The sequence below is a fragment of the Staurois parvus genome, unplaced genomic scaffold, assembly GCF_062004578.1.
Source record: "Staurois parvus isolate SC_StPar_1 unplaced genomic scaffold, SC_StPar_1.0 ptg000013l, whole genome shotgun sequence".
Classification (NCBI taxonomy): Eukaryota; Metazoa; Chordata; class Amphibia; order Anura; family Ranidae; genus Staurois; species Staurois parvus.
This window is the reverse complement of record NW_028317809.1, coordinates 6,353,851-6,371,844: the sequence shown is the minus strand read 5'-3', so window position 1 is coordinate 6,371,844 and position 17,994 is coordinate 6,353,851. Positions and strand designations below refer to the sequence as shown.

The 17,994-nt window shown below is 39.4% G+C and overlaps 1 protein-coding gene across 2 annotated transcripts in view; it reads right to left on the bottom strand.

Moving 5' to 3' along the window:
• BMP2K (BMP2 inducible kinase) overlaps positions 1 to 17,994 on the bottom strand; it is a 231,130-nt gene that overhangs the window by 21,187 nt on the left and 191,949 nt on the right. Inside the window, exons 14-15 of one of the 2 annotated variants that reach the window (XM_089675396.1) lie at positions 16,436 to 16,596; positions 2,946 to 3,047 (exon numbers count right to left, since the gene is read on the bottom strand). In XM_089675396.1, coding sequence (XP_089531522.1) covers positions 2,946 to 3,047; positions 16,436 to 16,596 — 263 coding nt within the window. The remainder of the gene's footprint in view (positions 1 to 2,945; positions 3,048 to 16,435; positions 16,597 to 17,994) is intronic. The other variant, XM_089675406.1, reaches the window with a different exon arrangement.

Sequence of the window (17,994 nt, the reverse complement as noted above, 5' to 3'; positions counted from 1 at the left end):
GGAATGCCTTGAACTCTTGACCTCACAAGACCTCCTTCTCGCTAGTTCCCTGGTCTCCTCCTCCCATGCCCGCCTCCAGGACTTCTCCAGGGTGTCACCCATCCTCTGGAACTCCCTGCCCTAACCCATCAGATTATCACCTACTCTCCACTCCTTTAGGCGCACCCTGAAAACCCACCTCTTCAGGGAAGCCTACCCCACCCCCTGCTAACTTGCTGACCTCCTCCACTCTTCCTACCACTCCATCACCCACAGCTTTCTCCTCCTGTGCCACCATCCCCTCCCTCCTAGATTGTAAGCTCGAAAGAGCAGGGCCCTCGATCCCCTCATGTTTTGCATTGTATTGTTATTGTTCTGTCCCCCATTGTAATGTACAGCGCTGAGCGAACTATTGGCGCTTTATAAATACTGTATAATAATAATAATAATAATGTAGGCTGTCATTGCTGAGTTCTTCTATAATTGCTAGTGGCTTGGCTGTCATTAGCCTCAGTTAAGGTCACTGACCCATCTGGAAGTCAGTGAAGTCAGAACATCTGATGTGCATGCTTGTTTTTAGTCAGTAACTTGAACTACAGGAGCCAGCATTTTCAGAAAGACAGCTCAGTAATAGCAGCTTGCATATTTCTCACAGGTTTCTTTTAAAGCACTCCCTTTAGGCTGGTGGCATAACAAATGCCACCATCATGTTACAGCTCACACCCAGATATGCCAGCACATGTCTTCGGTAAGCTTCCAGAGCACCCTTGAGATCCCAAAATTGCAAATACTGTCTGGTTCGATGTGTCCACATAGGTTAGTGCACATTGTATGATTTCAATTTTGTAAGTGTTACCTATGTAAATTGATATTAACAGGATATTACTGTTGCATATATGTAATGTCTATTAAATGCATTTCACTTTGCCACCAATTTGCAATCAAAAATATGAATGCCTTCTGCAGGATAAGAGTCAGTTCTTATATGTTGGAATGTTTGTATCCAATTGTGAATGGTAAATAGTTGGTTGCCATTTTAACCACTTCCGGACTGCCCTATAGCAGAAATATTGCTACATGGCTGCACGGGTGAGCAAACTCACGTATATATACACATATATTTTGCATTTCCGGGTAGCCATGCCCTTCCCACACTGCCATTCGTGGCCGTCAATCACCAGGTCCCGGCTGGTGATTACTCGCCGCCACCCGGTGATTTCTGAGGATCTCCGACGGGGAGGACAACTGTTTTGTTTACCGTTTCCCTCCTTGTCAGCTCCTGCACACTGCTTTGGATGGCTGTGCACTGCACAGCACAGCCATCCAAAGCAGTGTGATTACAGTGAAGAGCACTGACACAGCCCCGTAGTAAAACACTCCCAGCACACAGTTAACCTTTTGATTGCCCCTTCCTGCCCAGTGCCATTTGTACAGTGTCAGTGCTTTTTTTTTTTTAGAAACAGATCACTGTATTGGTGTCACTGGGGATGTCAGTGACACCAAGTCAGTTTCCCCCAGTGTCAGAATGTCCACCGCAGTCCCACTATAAGTCGCTAATAGCTTCCATTACTAGTAAAAATTAGCAAACAAAATCCCAGTATATACACAGTAATTTGTAAACGCTATAACTTTCACGTAAACCAATTAATTTGCATGTATTGGGTTTTTCTCTAGCAAAGACATGTAGCAGAATACATTTTGGCCTAAATTTATGATAAAATTAAGATTTTTTTTTATTTTTTTACTGGACATGTTTAATATCCAAATTCTCCAAATTGTCAGTCTTTTTTTCTTTATAGTGCAAAAAATGAAAAAACACACAGGCGATCAAATACCACCAAAAGAATGCTCAATTCGTGGGGATAAACATTTGGGTGCAGCGTTGCATGACCACACAATCGGTTAAAGTAACGCAGTGCTGTAACACAAAAAATGGCCTGTTCAGGAAGGGGGGTAAATCCTCAGGAGGGCAAGTGGTGAAAGCTTTTGAAATTATTTTAGCTAAGCAGCCTATCTGTGCCTGCACTTCTTTATATGTTTTCCCCTCTCCAATCAACTTTTTAATCAAGGTACGCTGTTCTTCTGAACAATGTTCGGAACGACCCATCTTACTAAGATTTTCAGAGAGAAATGCACTATACCCAGCATGTACAACATTTGTTGCCTATATCCCTAAATAAGGGTCACCTAATTGACAGCTGTCATTTCACAGACTGAATGTACTCCACACTGCTATTATTTTGAACATGCCTCTTTCAATTAATGATTCAGTTACACAGAATCAGAATCGTGCATGTCATGACTGTTGGGTCTGTTGGTTTTCTATTACTCTACTACACCTGCTAGTAAATTATTTGCCATGTAGAAATATAATTTACACCAAAAACAGTGATTGATCAGGTTAGTGATGTCGGACTGCTATTATTTTGAACACAACTGTATATGCTGGTGCTATTTTGAAGACCAAGAGATCAGTACAAATTCACTTCAAGGTCAATGCACCACTAGAAAGAGAATAACTGTTTCACTCATCTTTTATAGTACAGTGCCATCACTAGCCACGTCAATATGTTCCTATGCTAGAAGATTCTGCCAGCATACTAGGAACGTGGGCAACGTGGCATCTGGCACCTTGGCAACGTGGCATCTGCACCTTGTTAATTCTACTGTTGTTGAGTAGTTGTCAGCAGCAGAATCCCCAGTACGGTATAGACTTAAAGTTGAAGTAGCCTATATGAATTATAGAATTAACAGTTTACACAAAAAACGTGGCTGTATAGCAAACTAATAGATAGCCAGTGCTGGATTTTACAGTTACAGTATCCTAACTTCAAATCATAAGAAAAAAAAAAGCTTTTAAGTATGAAGATGAATATTAACATAACAGGGATGTACGTGCATTAGACTTATTTCAGTACAAACTTGATTTCATGCATTTGGCCATTGTAATAAACAAATGAACTTGCCTGAAGCAGAAATAAACGGAACAGAACCAAATGCATCCTCAGAATGTTTGTTTTGCAAGACAGGGATGGCAGTGGTGGATTCTCTGCCCTCCTTGATTTTATCTGCAAAAAAAATATATCAAACAACAAAAAATAAAATAAAAATGGAGGCATGCAGGAAAATATGTAAAAAAAAAATGATCAATGGAAATATAACCAAAAAAGTGACAGCAAATAAAAAGTAATTTAATTTGGTCTTCACAGATTCTCATCTGATAAGCAGCATACTTGTCTAAAATTGTCTAAATGTATTTTGATAAAAGCACCACATTTCAATATAACATATTTACGAAGAAAAAAAAAAATCAAAGGTCACTAATCAGTTTCTTATCACAGAGTTATAGTGTGTCTTTAGCATGCATTTTATATGCTGAACTTTTATATGCTTTTCTTTCAGTTGTTTTAATGTATTAACACACAAAAATGCTACAATGTGATTTTGTCCAGTAGTAACCCTGCATATTAAGGAAATAGAATGCTCTCTCCATGTTCTTGTAATAACATAAAAAGCGTTTAAAATGTGTGTAGCCACATTTTGTTTTAGTTTTGGATCGAGTAGGGAAGGTTTAAATCCCGCCAGGTTATTTATTTTTATATCTGTGTTCTGTTGTTTGGAAGATTTTCACTTACCTTTTGCTCTCATGACAACTCTAAAATGTAAGATTTTCTCTAATCTGTCTTGAAGACAGTGGTCACCATGACAGACAGAGGAGTGAATCTCGACAGCATGGACACAAACTACAATAAAAAGCTGGCAGAGGGTCTATCCCTTCATTACTCTATCTAAAGCTTAAAAAACCTGACAAGGCCATTTTTTGTGATACGGCGCTGCGTTACTTTAACTGACAATTGTGCGGTCATGCAGCGCTGCACCCAAATGAAATTTATGTCTTTTCCCACAAATGGAGCTTTCTTTTGGTGGTTTTTGATCACCTCTGCATGTGGCGGGCATTCTGCCACGGGGGGGGGGGGGGGGAGACACTAATAAAATGCACTGACACTGTACTAATGACACTGGGCAGGAAGGAGTTAACATCTGAGGAGATCAAAGGGTTAACTGTGTGCTCTGTGTGTTTTACTAGGGAGGCATGCTGTTTTGTATTGCTCTGCTATACACCAGCACCCAACAGGCGAAGAATCAGCTTGTAGTAAGGGCACCGCTGGATCCCTGGACAGGTAAGTGCTCTAATATTAAATGTCAGCAGCTACAGTATTTGTAGCTGCCGACTATTATTTTCGGCAGGGGGGGTGGGCGCCAGAACTCAGCTTTAATTGCCTTTAATATACTTCTCCTCTCAAGAGTTCTCAGCCTTGATGCTAGCAGTTGGCTGGCTCTTTGGGGAGTTACACAAATAAAAAAATGCCTTGCTGATGTCGGTCTGGGGGAGTGGGCGTTCTTAGGCAGGCTGCATTTTCATGAAAACTGCCCTAAGTAACTTCCATGACCAAAAATAAATAAATAAAATTCAGTACATGAGAGGATCCTGTACAACTGTGCAGGACTGAAGATAGGAAGTTTAGTTTTAGGGAACCTGGTTTTGTTAAACATCCAGATAGCTTTCAGCCATAAATTCGGAACAGCAAGCAAAAATGTTAAAAATCACATGAAAATAAAATGTTAGGCAAGTATGAACAATTCAGAATGGAGACATATTGAAAACAAGCTTTTTTTTTTTTTTTAGTTAAATAACTTCCAGACAATGTTTGAAATCTTTCAGTGAACTGCTAATCCAGTACAGGAAGCATTGCAACTGTGCACAGTATTAGGTCCACTCAATCAACCTAATGGTGGCTATATATATATATATATATATATATATATATATATATATATATATATATATATATAGCAATTTGTGATCTACCTAGGTACTAGTGATAAAACAAAGAAATTACTTATTATCAGTTAAAATATGGAACAGACATTGAAGGAAACCCAATACTGAATTATGCATAAAGCATGCTATGATTGGAGCCACATTGACCCATTTTCTTTGGGAAGGCCTCCATATCTAGGATGGAACTCTTTAGTGTATCAACAATGTCCACAAAATTAACATACATAGGGATCCCTTGATGTATCTTTAGTAATAGGTCTTCACCACAAAATATGTAGCAGTAAACAGTGACTTTAGTGCATACATACTTACTCCTGGCACTATTAGTTCCAACTATTAAAGTAGAACTATAGGCAAAACTTTTTTTTCCCATTTTGGATAGAGTAAGGGCTATATCCTTTGACAGAATTTGTTTTTTTGTCATCTGTGTCCCATTGTGGTCAATTCCCTCCGCTTCCTGTCCCATAGCCAAACAGGAAGCGAAAAGAAATCCCTGCAAAGTAAGGGAATTCCTTGGGGACCCCCAGGTCATCAGATCTAATGTTCCCATTTGAAGATTTCCCCTATGTTGCTTTTCTGGGGACAACCCAAAATTTGGGATTTTTTTTTACTTTCACTCTCAATGATAATGATCTATCTGTCCATTCAGTCATATCCAACCCTTGGCGATTGCATGGACCGTCACTCGTAAGCGACTTTTTCCATGAATTCTCTTAGCAATTATTTTTACAGGGTAGGTTGCCAGGTCTTTCCCCACCCCCACCATGCAGGAGATCCCGCATGGCCAGGGATGAAACTAGGATAATTTAGACAGGAGCCAATTAATCTACCAGCATGTCTTTGGAGTGTGGGAGGAAACTGGAGTACCCGGAGGAAACCCACGCAAGCACGGGGAGAACATGCAAACTCCATGCAGGAGGCACCATGGTTGGAAATTGAACCCATGAGCCATTTACTGCACGGCAGACGTGCTAACCACTAAGCCACTGTGCGGCCCACGATAATGATAAACAGGACATATAGAGAGGATGAATTTCCTTAACAGCAACACAGACCGCAACAAAACCTTGACAGGTGTTCTAATCCAACTTCACTCTGCCCAAGACTAAAAAAAAAAAAAAGTTTTGCATTTAGTTATATTTTAGAGTACTGATGTGTAGGTAAAGAATTGACGCAAAACTGCAAATGGACAACTCGCAAATTTTTCAACAAATGGAGCCTCTTTATCATTGTCAGATTAGCTGGACATAGTTACAATTGTCTGTCCATCTGAGTTCACAACTTGTTATGCAGAAGAAACCCTCAAAGGCACAATTAGACACTTCAGTCTGCCCAAGGTGCCTTGATTCTGTTCTAAATTTTAGATGGTAATGACCAAATAACAGTCCATTCTGTTTTCTGAAAATATTATTACTTCGAGAAGCACAGCCTAGTACCTTCCTAAATTACTGATCTCCCTGGCATAGCCTACTTATGGGATCTTGCTGATCTTGTGAGATGCTGCTAACCAGAATTGCATTATGACCACAACATTCTGATAACTAGCAATATGGCATATCTGATTAATCATGTCCATTTTCTTGACATACTGTCTTGATTTAAATATATTTAATTTTGAGTATGTGAAAAATTTCAATGAAATAGTTTGAAAAAAGAAAAAAAAAAAGAAAGATATGGCACAATGCAACACACTCAGTATTGTTCCACACTTTGGTGTTAATGGATAACAATTTAACATATAATGTAGCAGTAATAAATCTGAATGACCTGATAAAAATGATTGTGTAATTGATCTGTTTTATGATCAGTTCCTTACACATGCGCAACTATTTATTTGACTGATAAAAAGTGATCAACAGCTTCAGCTAGTTCCTCTCTCCTCCCACAGCCAACTAACTCATTTCACTTTACTATGGATTTAATTGTAGAGATTAAGCCTGTGGGGGCGTGAAATGCATTTGAAGGAGCGTGGCATGGAAGAAGACTAGCCAAAGCCTTTTCCATATACACGCTTCACATTTGTGTGCGGCTCTGCTTTTTTTTATCGGATGTTAAGGATCATTGAGCTGGACAAGCTCAGCTGGAGCACTAGCACCTTGTTTATGGTTTTTGAAATCACCGGGTGATGTGTGCACAGTGCCTTAGTTATGGGATCACTATAAATTCACTCTTTTAAAACAGATACTTTAGAAATGATACTTAGCAGTTCAGATTCAACTTTAAATTTATAGGGCACCTACCTACAGTAAAACATGGAACAGCAACCAAATTGTTATTTACAACTGATTTAATTGGCAGAAAAACGGTACAGAAAATATGTTTTTACATTTTACATAATCACATTGCAGACTCCAGGTAAAGAGAATAACTATTCATAAAAAGGATTTGAGATGACATATGAGGTGATGGTGATTTTATTTAACCAGAAATAGGTAAATCAATAGAATTAAGTAATTTTTCATAAGGTCCAGCAAGTACACCCACAACTACTTTACCTGCAAGTGCATTTCCATATTTATGCACAGTGACTTACTATTTAGGGATTATTCATATTGACTAGATTTTAGCTCCCACTGCTCCCAAATGCATTTTGTGGCTGATCTATTGGATTTTAAGTTCAGCAGTTGATCAAACAGCATGGTGCAGTTCAAGGCCAACTGAGCCAAATGAGTCTAATGGGCAGAATAGTGCTGTGAAGACAATACGCGATAACAAAACAGGGCTGGATAATACAGTAGCTCATCAAGTTATCTTTCCTAACTTTTTCCTGACTTTCTTTAGGCTGTATAAATACAGAATGCAAACCCTCAACTTGAATTTTAATAAAGTCCCAAGTACAATAAGTGAAGACCTCTAGAAACACTGTAATTACTCCCAAAAATTCAGGAACATTCCATCATGCTTTCTTTCTTGAATCAATAGTTGCTCCTATTTTCGAGGAACTGGGACTATTGCTTTGAGGAACTTATGATACTTTTGAATGTGTTGGAGGCTTCCTCTGCCCATAGCTACTTCCACCCTACTTAAGCACCACAGCTCACCAATGCTGCAGAAGAGAGCCTTGCGCGATCTGGAATCAGAATGAGAACCCAGGCAGCAATAGAAAACCTGATAGAGCCTTTAAAGCTTCTCTATGCAAGCTAAAACAATATCAAAAAGCAAATATGAATATGTATAGCCAAGCAAGATTTATCTTTATAATTCTTGTTCTCATGGAAAATGTAAAATTCAGGACTTCCAATTACTTTCTGTCTTGGTGGCAGTGGTTATCAGGAGAAAGTAAGGGGTGAAATACCCAAAATAGAACACAACAGCAATAAAAATGTCGGAAGGTTTAACTCTTCCCCAGCAAAAAAAAATCTTGCACTTAAATACACTTTAAAACTAAATGATGGGAAGCCTGAAAATTATCCCTTGCAGTAGGGCTGGGCCCACAATTCAAGGGTTAGCGGCTTGTTTATTCTAGGGCAGAGAAGAAGTCTTTCAACTTACCTGGTCCTCTGCTTCTCCATGCTCCATCGGTGGACTATTCCTCGGCATCATAGCAGTGCTGTGGACCTCCTGCATTGGTATTCATGAGATCAGGACCTTAGAACACTTTAGGTTAGGGGAGAAGACACTGCAGGGACCGGTTTAGCAGTGTGGAGTAAAATCTTTTGTAAGAAAACTATTCTTCATCAATAATTGTGACTTATATATTCGGTTGATTTACTAAAGGCAAATATACCGCGCACTGCAAAAGCAGTTCCTCTAGATCTGAGGGGAAGTTCTGCTCTCTTCCATCATCCAATCATGTGCAAGGAAAAATGCAGTTTTTTTTAATTTTACTTACATGTGATTGGGTATTCTTTGCAAAGTGAAGTTTTACCTCATTTACTAAGCTCTGGAGCAACTGCACTTGTACTGCACAGTATATTTGCTTTTAGTAAATCAACCCCGTGGTGTTCTACAATTTTGTGAGCTGTTTCTCATTCATTGGCACCCTTGCTATTTTAAAGGTTACAGCCCACAAAAACACTAACTGTGATTCCTACTAATCTGCATAGGGAAAAACTACAATGCTAGTAACGGAATAACTGCTAGTAACCTTCCTTGAAAATACATGTATTTTTGCTGCCATCATGTGGGCATAAAGTGCAAAGAGCACACTTGGTTTCTACTTTCCTAGGCATTAAATGAAATTTTGCAATTTTTCAGCGCAACTTCCAATTGTGATTTTTTTTTTCAATTTATATATTATGCCGTTTTAACCAAATCTGGAAGTCCTACACTATGAAAATAACACTTTACGTTGGTGTTAAAGTAAAAGTAGCAAAACTATTCAGAAAAGTATATCTATATGTACTAGCAATTCATAAACAATACAAAAACAGGATAGCAGTTAAATGCACATTTATTCATCTACGTTGGATATTTATTTAAACTGCCCCCCCCCCCCCCACACACACACACCCTCCAAAAAATAAAAGCTCAGCTGATTACAGGATTTTTATATCTCAGGTTACTGTTGCTGTGGGCTCACGTTCACTCTCTCTGCTGTCAAGAGTCTGCTCCTAGGTGGAAATACTAATAAGACATTAAAAAGGTAACGGAGCAGCCAGTTTTTGGGAACCCATTAAAGTAAAGCCAAAATGTACCTCCTCCCTAAATGCAACCCCCATGATAAAAAAAAAAGCCAGAATAAAAGCATATATAACATCATTAAAATATGGTGAGCAAGGGCAGAAGATTGGGAGCCAAAACTTCCAAACGCGGCTGTCAGTGGCAAAAATCTGTGGAAGTAGTCTGTTACTGTTTGTGATGTGTTACAGAACAGGAGGGGAAAGCACAGCCCACACTATGCATTTCACTGAAGGGTCAGCAGCCACAACACTCTGTTACCCTGCTGCAGCCATGAATTTTCTGTGATTTTCTTTAATGTAAAAGTGATCCGAGTGACTATACAGCCACCCAGTCACTTTTACAATGTCCTGCCTGCTGTAGGCGGTCTGCCTGGCTTGTTATAGAGAAGGCGACAGAACATCTGTTCCCTGATTGTCTCTATAGCGTAGGAAATCAGAAGTGAGAAGGATTTACTTCCAGTTTCAGTTTGTTGGTTTACTAGCCATTACCATTTTATTTGTTTGCTTACTAGCTGCCCTCCAAAGAAGTCGCTCTCTGTTTGATTGGCTGCTTTGGAGGACAAAGGAGAGATCTAGGGTCTAATAAACAGTACTTGTAACAGCCCATGCTATCAATTGATCTCAAAACTGTAAAGCGCCCCCATCTACAAGTTCTCACATGCAAATGCGAATGCCCAGGTAGGTCCCACACCTACAAGAGGTATTGCCGCAAATGCCAGATTGAGAGCAATAATTCTAGCACCAGACCGCCAATTTAATTAATTTTGTAACCTGTAAAAGCTTTTAAAGCATCGCCTATGGATACTTAAATGTACCATAGTTTGCCGCCATTCCACGGCCATGCGCAATTTTAAAGCATAAGGTATCTATTTACTTGGTGTAATATCATCCTTTATATTTTACCTCAAATTGGATATTATATTGTGCTCGTGTGCACTAAAGTTCATGAAAGTGTATTTTCTCCTGAAATTTTTTGCTTGATAAACCCTCTTTTCATTCCCCTATATCCCCTTGGAATTTCAAACTGGTTCCCTGGGCTCTTCAGAAGCAGCCTTTGAACCTATGAGAGATATACCCTTTTCTGACCTTACCAGAAGGTGTCCTTTCTTGTGGCAAATCACCTCTGTGAGGAGAGTATCCAAGTTAGCAGCCTTATCCTGTAAAGAGCCTTTCTTAATGTTACACAAGGAGAAGATTGTCTTGAGGCCTAAGACTGTCTCCCGAAAGTTGTCTCTGGGTTCCACCTTAATCAGAATATTGCCCACCCTTCATTATGTCCTGTGCTTTAAAGCATCCTATGGAAATTTCTCTCTTTACTGTCTGAACATGGTTCTGGCGGTGAGAGAGTTTACCTGCCACTTTTAGAAAATCAGATGCTCGCTTTATGCTTCCTGAAGGTTCCCACAGGGATCTTCCTACCTCTTGTTCCACCAATGGGTCATGCAATTATCTTTAAGCCTATAGACTGAAAGATAGGGTTCTTTCCTTCCCTGTTAAAGCACATCATACTACAGTGCCTTGAAAAAGTATTCATACCCTTAAAATTTTCTAAATTTTGTCATGTTACAACCAAAAACGTGAATGTATTTTATTTGGATTTTATGTGATAGACCAACAAAAGTGGCACATAATTGTGAAGTGGAAGGAAAATGATCAATGGTTTACAAAAATTTTTACAAATAAATATCTGAAAAGTGTGGCGTGTATTTGTATTCAGCCCCCTTTACTAAAATCTAGTGGATCCAATTGCCTTCAGATCATTAAATCTCAGTATAAATACAGCTGTTCTATGAAGCCCTCAGAGGTTTGTTAGAGAACATTAGTGAACAAACAGCATCATGAAGGCTAAGGAACACACCAGAAAGGCCAGAGATAAAGTTGTGGAGAAGTCCACCTAAACTGACAGGTTGGGCAAGGATAGCATTAATCAGAGAAGCAGCCAAGAGGCCCATGGTAACTCGGGAGGAGCTGCAGAGATCCACAGCTCAGGTAGGAAAATCTGTCCACAGGACAACTGTTAGTTGTGCACTCCACAAATCTGGCCTTTATGGAAGAGTGGTAAGAAGAAAGCCATTGTTGAAAGAAAGCCATAAGAAGTCCCGTTTGAAGTTTGTGAGAAGCCATGTGGAGGACATAGCTTAAAAGCAAAACGCTATGTGTCAGAAAACTAACCCTGCACACCACACTGAACACACTATCTCCACCGTGCAACATGGTGGTGGCAGCATCATGTTGTGGGGATGCTTTTCTTCAGCGGGGACAGGGAAGCTGGTCAGAGTTGATGGGAAGATGGATGGAGCCAAATACAGGGCAATCTTAGAAGAAAACCTATCTAGTCTGCAAAAGACTTGAGACTGGGGCGGAGGTTGACCTTCCAGCAGGACAATGACCCTAAACATACAGCCAGAGCTACAATGGAATGGTTTAGATCAAAGCATATTCATGTGTTAGAATGGCCCAGTCAAAGTCCAGACCTAAATCCAACTGAGAATCTGTGGCAAGACTTGAGAATTGCTGTTCACAGACGCTCTCCATCCAATCTGACAGAGCTTGAGCTATTTTGCAGAGAAGAATGGGCAAAAATTTAACTCTCTAGATGTGCAAAGCTGGTAGAGACATACCCAGAAAGACTTGCAGCTGTAATTGCAGCGAAAGGTGGTTCTACAAAAGGTGGGCTGAATACAAATGCACGCCACACTTTTCACATATTTATCTGTGAAAACAATTTGAAAACCATTTATCATTTTCCTTCCACTTCACAATTATGCGCCACTTTGTGTTAGTCTATCACATAAAATCCCAATAAAATGCGTTTATGTTTTTGGCTGTAACATGACAAAATTTAAAAAAATTCAAGGGGTATGAATACTTTTTCAAGGCACTGTAGATCTGTTACTGCTTCACAGGCTCTTGAGCATCAAAACATCGATTTCTAAGATTTGCAAAGCTGCAGCCTGGGCCTGTATCCATGTTTGTTTTAAATTTACCAGATGGATGTTCAAGCCACCTCTGATGACAGTTTTGGGGCAAATGTATTCTTTTTTTGCAATTGAACCTGCAAAGCATCTTGCTCTTACTCCAGCTCTCAGCTTGTATCGCCGTAGCGGCTTTCAGATAGAGAGCTGGAGGAAGTGTGAATGGATTATGACTGCGTTTATCACTGCACTTGTGTTCCATTAGGAACTAAAATTCTGCCTGCTGCAGTACTAGATGGGACTTGTAGTCTTTTCATTCACAGATCTCTCTGAACGATGTGGTTGTATAGGCAGTGAGGGATCTGTTTTGGGGGTGAGGTCTGCTTGGCACCATGTTACACCCTAATAAGGATGTAACATAAATTGGTCCTAAAGGTGGACTTGGCCTTAGAGAAGCCTGCTTCTTGTACTGTATTTTACTTCAGTAAATACATTTTGTTGGTACGTCAAAAATCCTATTTTTAACTTATTGTTTTACATGGTAATGACCTAATAGAATATTCCAATCCAAGTAACTGATCACATTATATGTTATTTATATTTTTCCAGCAACCAACATGATAAAACATAATTTTAGTCAGGCCTCTATAGTTCGACATTATGTGGTTGTTGTGGGTGCATGTGTGCTCTGCCCGTATTCACCGTTAGTTTCTTCAAAGAATATGCACTCCTAATGTGCAAGCCCTATAAAAATTAATAATTCCCTATATATACGGTTATGAATTTTCAGAAAAGCCAGTTGAATGTCCACCCTTGTCCTTTACTCTGAGTTGAGTTTGTTCTTTTCCATCTACTACACAGTCCAATTATCAAACTAGTAAAAAATCACTACATATGTATGTACTTTAAAGTCAAAGAGAACCTTTTTTTGATCTCAGCCGCATTCATTTTTTTTTTTGCTACTGTGATTTTACTTCCTGTTAGAGGGTCACTATGTCCATTCTCCATGTAAAGAGGAAATAAAAAGGAACACAAAGGGCACCAGACTAAATGCAGCAATAGAAGTAAAGGAATTTATTAAAAAGCCAATTGGCAACTCACATGAAAAAGGAGCAAACAGGCATGTTTCTTTAGAAAACGGCCATCATCACTAGCTTCCCAAAGTAATCAGCTGGGTCCTAAGGTGTATGTAGCTCATACAGCTGGCAAGTCCAGGGGAGGATGGAGGAGCGCCGGTGGAAAGCAGCGGTGACCAACGTGGAACGCGGAAGCCGCCGGACCAGAAGTGATGTCAAGTCGGGAGAGCCACTGGCCATGTACCCACTGTATGTGGGAACGCAGCCACCCTCCTGCTCACTCCCAAGATGAACTATGGGATTTGTGATGTGAATAGAGCAGTGCACATGAAATAAAATATTTTGCACTCTCGAAGGAGAGTTTTGTGAGCTCACCGAGGACGTATTTCTTTGTTAAGCTCACCCACATCACTGACACTTATGATAACTGGTTTACATTACTGTATTCTCTTTAGCAATTGTCAGTTGTCACAAGTGTAAGCATATTTTTTCATGGAGACAATTTCCGTTTAATAAAGATAGCGCGCTAATTTAAATTTTGAAAGAAAAAATTATTTTGTCAGCTATCCTCTTTTTCATTCCTACAGAAGAGCAAAATCTAAATTATGGATATAGACTCACCAGCCACTTTAATAGATACACCTGTTCAATTGCTTGGTAACACAAACTGCTAATCAGCCAATTACATGGCAGCAATTCAATGCATTTAGGCATCTAGATGTGATGAAGACCACTTGAAGTTGAAACCAAGCATCAGAATGGGGAAGAAAGGGGACTGAAGTGACTTTGAATGTCGCATGGCTGTTGGTGCCAGATGGGCTGGTCTGAGTGTGTAAAAAAAGGCTGATCTACTGGGATTTTCATGCACAGCCATCTCTAGGGGGCTCTAACCCAGTACTAGCAAGCTGTACCTAATAAAGTGGCCGGTGAGTATATATGTGCATTGGCACATTTCTGACACTTTGGGAAACACTGCATTAGGAATATCACAAACTTGTATAATAATTTTTGATTGGAGGTTAAAATAAAGAATGTAAAGACATTATACTATAAAAGAATTAGTAAAGTTTTTGGCATCTGCACATAACTGTTAGACTTTATGAATGGATTCTGAAACATTCTGAAACATAGAAAGGACAGTGCCATGCAAATGAGTATAAACTGGTTAGTGAGTACTAGAGATGAGCGAATAAATCTCCCAGGTTAAAGATTTTTGTTTAAATCAGGCTCATTCATGGCCAGAAGATATTCTCTGATAATTCCCAATACAACGGTGTTGTTTTTATGGTGTAAACCTGCTTCCTCTCAATTATAACAGCCCACAGTGCAGCAGGCAAATAGGCTGCAATTCCTGTAGATAGCCATGAGTATGCAGACTTTCAGCTATGTTGATAATAGCTCATAAGCCTGTTAGTATTGGGCAATGGCTTAAAGTGGGGGCTTGAACAAGGCACCATATATCAAAACATTAGCCTTGTAAAAACAGGTTACAAAAAAATGTGGCACATGAGCAGAAGTGTGAGGAAAAGCAATATATGCAACTCTCATTAATTACATAATTTGAATGGCAATCTAGTGCTCCATTTACCCTACATTATTTCTCTGAGATTTAGTTATCTAAAGACGATAGGTAGCTCTGCTACTTCAACCACAGAAGGTTATTCAAGGAAGAGGAGGGCCCATTGTGGCACAATGGAGAACCTTCTGGTTCATTTGTATCTGAATTTAAATAAAATGAGCAATGTAAATGTAGAGTTTGTTTTATTTAAATAAGCTGTTTCTTCCACCAATGTGTGTGGTTTTTTTTGTAGTTTTTTTTTTTTTTTTTAAGTTTAACTTAGCTTCAGTCCATAGGCGGGTGTTAGACTCATTTTTTTGGGTCTGTATCTTACAGAACATACTTGATTCTTACGGGCATACTGACTGATACTACTACCTGGGTTGTGAATTAGTAAGGGAGTCTTCCCTACCTCTTAATTATTACTTGTGTATGCTTGTGAAAAATGAATCCTAAAAATAGAGTAAACTAATCTAACTGGAGGAAAAACATCACCCATGTATTCAATCTGCAGCTTATAGCCTCATGCATAGCTAAATGCATCTTCCTAGCACACCTTAGTGCTAGCACAGCCAATTAAGCAGGCCAAAGACCTCAATCCAGAAAAAGTGGAAGAAAAAGTCAGCTCCAGAGAGGGAGCTTATAGATATTGCATCACTGACATTCTAAAAGGTTTAGCTTTGCTTTAATTCGTACATTAACAGCCATTTTTGCAGCAGTGGCTAGGTTTGAGTATCAGCATTCCTGAACTATCTTTTTTTGTATAACCAGTAGTGTCTTGTATTTAAAAAAAAAAAAAAAAAAAAAACACAATTTAACTTGGTGTTATGGATAGCAGAGTGGACTTCTTGATAATTCGCTCATCTTTAGTGAATACAAAACATAGCAAGTGAAAACAAAAAGACGGGAATTTCCTTACTGTATCTTTAGAGGCTTCCAATCTATGTAAGGTTTGTGCAAGCTGGCATTAACCAGCTGAGAGACTAAGATGGAAGTAAATGGTTTTGGCACATTCAAGCAAAACAAACAGAGAATGATATGAACAGGTTTATTTAACCATGTTTTGGAAACAAGAAAGTTACTCTTACAGGCAGATGCATATCATGGACATTACAAACATTAACATAATGTGAAAAAGGACCAACTCTCCTTTCAAGCATCGTCAAAGGGCATCACTGGTCTGACACAACCCATGAAAATAATATGCAGTAGAGGACAAGTAGGGCACATTATAGTTTGTCTTGTGTTTGTGTAATGCCCTCAGTCATCTATAGCTGTTCCTTGTAGATTTTTTCACTTAATCCGGACACAATGTTGCCCCTCAGACACGTAGAAAGAAGTTTGGAGTCTAACTGTGGTCCACGAGCCTGAACAATCTTTGGCTGACAGTTCTGTATGTCCAATTTATTGTGAAGCAAAATAAGCCTTCAATTGTCCCTTACTTGATCTTAGCAGGTCAAACTCCCTGTCCAGCAGCTCTTCCTCTGTTAATTTGGAGAAGTTGTCATCCCCAAAAGGATTCCAGCCAGACATATCAGGAGGATTGTTGGTATTCTGTTTTGGTAAACTGGATACAGGCTCCTTGTCTGGGACACCCAAAGACCTGTAGAAAGAATAATGTTTAATAACGGATTAACAATTAGCAGTAATATCCTATGCACTCAAAACTTGAAAGATACGTAGCAAAGTTTTTTGCTTGGAGCATTCTGACCTACTTTGAGTTGCAGCACAAAAGAGTTTTACCCTCTTACAGCACCAGTTTTACTTGGAACACAGGGCAGAGACCTATCCTTGTTCTGGATCCATGGCTTAGATGCCACAGGATTAACACAACAGCTGGGTGACTAAAATACAAATGTTTTCATCAATGGCAGTCCCCATGTTTCTCTCAAGCTAGCTTTACTTTAAAGTAAACCTGTCAAGAGAGAAATATGTAGATTGCAATTGCTGTGTTTCTTATGAAAATCCCACTTGCCTGACTATTATCTGCTTCAGTGAAATTAAACCATGAAAATTATTGGAATTAACAAATGTGTTACATTTTCTCACTACAAATGAAATCCGCAATCCTAAATGATTCACTTAACTACAGATTTCATGCCATAAAATCTTGACTAGTTGGCAATACAGCGATTTAGAAAAACAAAACCTAAATAATTTTAGAGGTAAATTCCTGTTTGCATAGCATATGCTGTAGCTGTTACTGAAAACACAGTAGGTGAAAATGGGATTCTTGGTTTACCTGTAAAATCCTTTTCTTGGAGTACATCATAGTACACAGGGAATGTTCCTCTCATTTATGAAAGGTTTGGTCTGCCACCTTCAGGTGACTGGACATCAAAAGAGCCATTCTCACTCAATACAAAGCACAGAGGTAAGCTTTAGACTAGTAATATAACAACCAACTCAAATGCTCAACAAATATCATTTTAAAGAGACCCTAATAGGAGAAAATCGTAGTAGAATATTCACTCCGAGACCGTAAGGGAAGATGATACCCACCTGCCCCAAACCTTGTAAAACTTGAGGAGAGCTCTCATTTTAAGATACAAATCCAAGTAAAAGGGTAATGTCTTATTAACCTGGAACTTCCAAGCCCCCACGGTAGGAGCATGTGTCTTTTCCATGAGAGAACAATTAGTTTCCTAGCATGGAAGAAGAGTAAGGTGAGTAGTGTGCGTACAGCTGTAGTAGGGTCAAATCATCCACCACACTAAGTAGGCAATGTCTCACAGAAGGGTGAAGCGATATAGTGGTAACGTCTTGAATGCACCGGAAAACTACCAACCAAAACTCCTGTATAGCTGGACAATCCCAAAATATGTCCATGAAATCAGACCCATCCGCCAGACAACGCCAACAGGAGGAAGAAGCGGATTCAAAAATCTTAGCAATTTTGGCTGGGGTCAGATATATAAGGTGTAAGAATTTAAAGTGTATTAGTTGGCCACGGGCTGAGACTATCCAGGTCAGGGACTACTGCCTCCCACCTAGTCCTACA